The sequence below is a fragment of the Wasmannia auropunctata genome, unplaced genomic scaffold, assembly GCF_000956235.1.
Source record: "Wasmannia auropunctata unplaced genomic scaffold, wasmannia.A_1.0 LD334288.1, whole genome shotgun sequence".
Taxonomy (NCBI): domain Eukaryota; kingdom Metazoa; phylum Arthropoda; class Insecta; order Hymenoptera; family Formicidae; genus Wasmannia; species Wasmannia auropunctata.
In genome coordinates this window covers 11581-15601 of record NW_012028602.1, presented here as the reverse complement: position 1 = coordinate 15601, position 4021 = coordinate 11581, and the positions used below count along the sequence as shown (strand labels likewise).

Genomic DNA, 4021 nt, shown 5'->3' with positions numbered 1-4021 from the left:
GGCAATAAATTGATTTACATGAAATAAATAGTGATATTCACTTAAATTATCATTGCGCACCAATTACCGCGCTGATTCCTATTAGCCTATACTTTCTAAATTGTTTGAATTTCTGGGAATCTTTTGTCTTATTAACATAATTTTTTAAACTATTATAGTTTCTTTTTTAAAACAATCTTTAAATAACGTTTGTGTGCAGTTAGTCAAAGAAGTATCTCCAACCTGTCATTAAGTTATACATGAAAAGTTACATTTTCAACATTTTTTTCTTTCTTATTTCAACGGTGACTATCCTAGAATTTTGCACGTCGAAGTTCGGAACTTCAACTTCATTAAATAAAAAAATTGAACATTTCTTAACTCGATTTACTAAAGAACCACCTTAAATGTCCAAAAATTGTTTTATGTAATTTAAAATCCAAAAAGCAATCTACGTTTTTAAATAAAAATAATTTTTTTATTTTTACTATTTTTAAGTGCACTCTGTCTCTTAATCTAAATATATTAAAATTAAAAGAAAATGTACAATATTTTTAATGTAATTGTATTATCACTAAAATGATTTTGTTTTAAAAAATGATAAAATAAAATAGAATAAATTAATATATAAATTTCTCTTTTTCCTTCTTTTTTTCCTTCTTTCAAATCCAGCAAATTCTATATTTTTTTCATCAACAACACGGAAGTACCAACCTGAACGGCTTCTCTCCGGAATGAGTGCGTAAGTGAGTTTTGAGAGTACTAGGTCTAGCATATGATTTGCCACATATTCTGCACAAGTTGGGTCTGCCATTATCTTCGAGGGTGATGCCACCCACGGCTGGACTCGTGGTATTTACACAGATTGAGTGTTCATCCCCGAGCTGCAGTCGGCCACCACTGTGATGTGATTGGGGGTGGGAATGGGGATGACCGATCAGACCGCTATTGGATGGCGTGCCTTGATTCACCCTCGCGGTCGTTTGCGCTGCCACCTCCACCGGATTGCCATACTGAGGGGCGGGACTTAGGAGAGGTTCCACGCCCCAAGCTGACGAATAACTTTGTTCGTATCTAGAAACACACACAAAGATAAAGTTCATACAGACATATAATAGAAAGGTAGAGATAAAATCAAATATATCTGCACTTTGTAAAGAAGATGCAGAAAACAAGATAGCGATTATTGTTGGAAGATAAATTATCTCTCTTATAAAAGTAATAAATCTCTCTTATAAATGATGATTGAGATGTAGTTTCTTAGATAATATTATAATGCAAGGATGAAAATTCTGAGACGAGTAATTTTTTCTAATTATTTTTAAAGATACTTTTAACAATAAAATATCTGATGTAATTGTATTATAAAATTAGTAATAATAATTAGAATAACAATCATAAGTGCGAATTTTTTGGACTATTTTTTGATACAAAAAATATTAAATAATAATATAAAAATGTTAAACATATAATTCAATATAATTTTGTATATAAAAATATTGAATATTAAAGAAAGAAAATGAAGAATCCTTACCCAGAATGCATATTCATGTTCATGGTCATGTTCATCGACACATTGACGGACATAGCGGCGGATGCAGAACCGTAGTGACCCGGACCTGGGACCGACGGGCCCAGATTTTGCATATAGTCCTGCGAATAATGATGAGCCGCAGTGGAGCCGGCGCCAGTGGTATAATAGCCAGTTGTCGGACTTCCAGGATGCACCACCGCATGTTTCAGGGATAAAAGAACATCGGCAACGCCCTCGCCGTTTGCACCATTGTTCGACCTTGGCATGCATTCGCTGCGTGAACAACCCCAACTGGAAAAAGCCTTGAATTTTACAGATTTCGTCGAAATTGTTAAATTTGTAAACAAATAAAAGCATAATTGTGAAAGAGAGAAAAATAAAACTGTGTGTGTATTTAGCTATAATATACAATATATTTTTTAAATTATTTTTAATTAAAATTAGAAAAATTTACACATATTAATTAAATAGAATAAAATATAAATTTACAGAATAGAATTAAATATCACTTCAATATTAAGTTTAGTATTCAAAGAATAAAAAAGACAAAAACTATGGAAAGAAGAAAAGAAAAGAAAAGAAAAAGGATAAATTTAATTGACAACTAACTTGTACGTTCCTGAGCATGGACTGAACAATCCTGGTGGCAAAGGATCTAGGTCCAACGGAGGTAGAGGAAAACCTGCCATATCGTCGATCCAAAAGTTACCGCCAAATTCACTTACGGCCTGACCAGAAGTTGGAAGTTGCTGATTCTGGTCAGTACCGATATCAGACGGTGAATTCTGCAGATCCTGTAAGCGTAGTGTGCCCTGCAGAGCAGCACCGAGGACGGCTGCCTCTTCGTTCTGATTGTCGGTTGATAGAGTGTCGTCACCCGAAAGCACCCCTAATGATCCAGAACAGAGGCTAGATGAAATAGTTGCCTCGATGCTCTCCACAGAACCTAAAGATTCAGGAAATATTAAATTATCAAAGACAGTGATTTTTACTGATTTAAGGCATTTGAAGCATTAGAGAAAATCATTTCAAGAAAAAACATTTTAATGAAATTTTTAAATTGTATACGTAAATTTATTAAATTCGAAATATATTATATAATATTGCTTTTGTAATATAATTTTATATATTAATAAAAAATGTTGTTATAATAACATGAATAATATATAAATATAATGTGTATTGTGTATAAAATGTATAACAATAAAATTATACACTATAAACGTACATTGTAATGAATAAATATAAAAATATGTTAAAATTAAGAAAATTTTGATGCTCTCTTATAATATATTATTTTTTTATCTCGATAGAAATGCGTTAGGCAAATTTCATGCTATGTGATAAGGCTTATAAATAAAAGATTAATCAAAATCAATTTGAATAATTTGACATTGATATAGCTATCCTATATGTCAGCATTCTGCATGATACTTTCTTAATATAAACATTGTTAATAAAGTAAAACCTGTTATTGTGTCGTCATGAAAAGGAATGATAATACTATACGAAATATTCTCTATCGAGGCTCTCTAACTTTTCACAAATTTTCTATAGTTCAAAAAATTATAAATATTTTGCAGAAATTGTCACATACTTTTGTAGAAATCACTTTAACGTGTTAATACTTAATTATTGAAAAACATTTATTTTATGAGAACCCAGAATAGATTGTTCTTATAAGATTGAATTGAACTGAAGTTTTATATTCTGACAGTGATTCAATAAATAGATTAGCCATTATTGTTCACAATTTTAAAACTATTTTTGGGTCATCGATTGAGAAATGTTATAATTATATTCATGAAATTTTGCACTGTGGAACTATCACACGCGTTTTCGTCTTTGCGACTGCTTTGTGGTTATCTTTGTAATCGTCGTCATGAGGTACAGAGAATTTTAGATCTCACCTGCACCAAGAGTATATGGCGGCTCGGAGGTGTTAACTGCGTGATGATTCTGCAGAAACTCCATCTCTGCGAAATTCTCAACAGTGGCCTATCCCCCGGATGCACACCACTGCGCTCACCCACTCCTCCTCTTCGCAACCCTCGTCTTCTCTCCCTATGGAAACGCGCTAGTGCTGGTCCAGCCCTCTCCGGTCGTCCCGGTAACGGCGCACAGCTTCATCGCAAGCCGCCGCTCGCCATCGACGCTGTTTTTTATGATATAAAGTAGATGTGTAAGTGGTTAAATATTTTAATTGTTTTGTTACGAAAATCAATTTTATTAAGCATATTATAAAATAAATATATTCACAGATCGATACAATCGAAATTATGAATTTTCTACACAAAAATAAGATATTTTCAAGTTAAAATTGACTTTTTTGTTTAATAAAAATATTTATTTTGTCATTGCAAAATTATTAAAAGAATTCCGTCGGATGATTAAATTTATGGAAAAATTAGAGAAAAATGTGCAAGTTTTACGAGAAAGTAAACTCGAGATGCAACAAAACTTGTCTAACCTTTGTTTTGAAAATGTTAAGATAGATTAAATAAATTT

The 4021-nt window shown here is 32.1% G+C and overlaps 1 protein-coding gene across 1 annotated transcript in view; it reads right to left on the bottom strand.

Annotated features, from left to right (window-relative positions):
- LOC105458830 (protein glass-like) overlaps positions 1-3633 on the bottom strand; it is a gene marked incomplete at its 3' end in the record, with an annotated part of 7978 nt that extends 4345 nt beyond the window's left edge. The window contains exons 1-4 of the mRNA XM_011704397.1: positions 3424-3633; positions 2123-2459; positions 1514-1804; positions 694-1053 (exon numbers count right to left, since the gene is read on the bottom strand). Of these exons, the coding sequence (XP_011702699.1) occupies positions 694-1053; positions 1514-1804; positions 2123-2459; positions 3424-3487 (1052 nt within the window). The remainder of the gene's footprint in view (positions 1-693; positions 1054-1513; positions 1805-2122; positions 2460-3423) is intronic.
- Between the last annotated feature and the right edge of the window lie 388 nt (positions 3634-4021).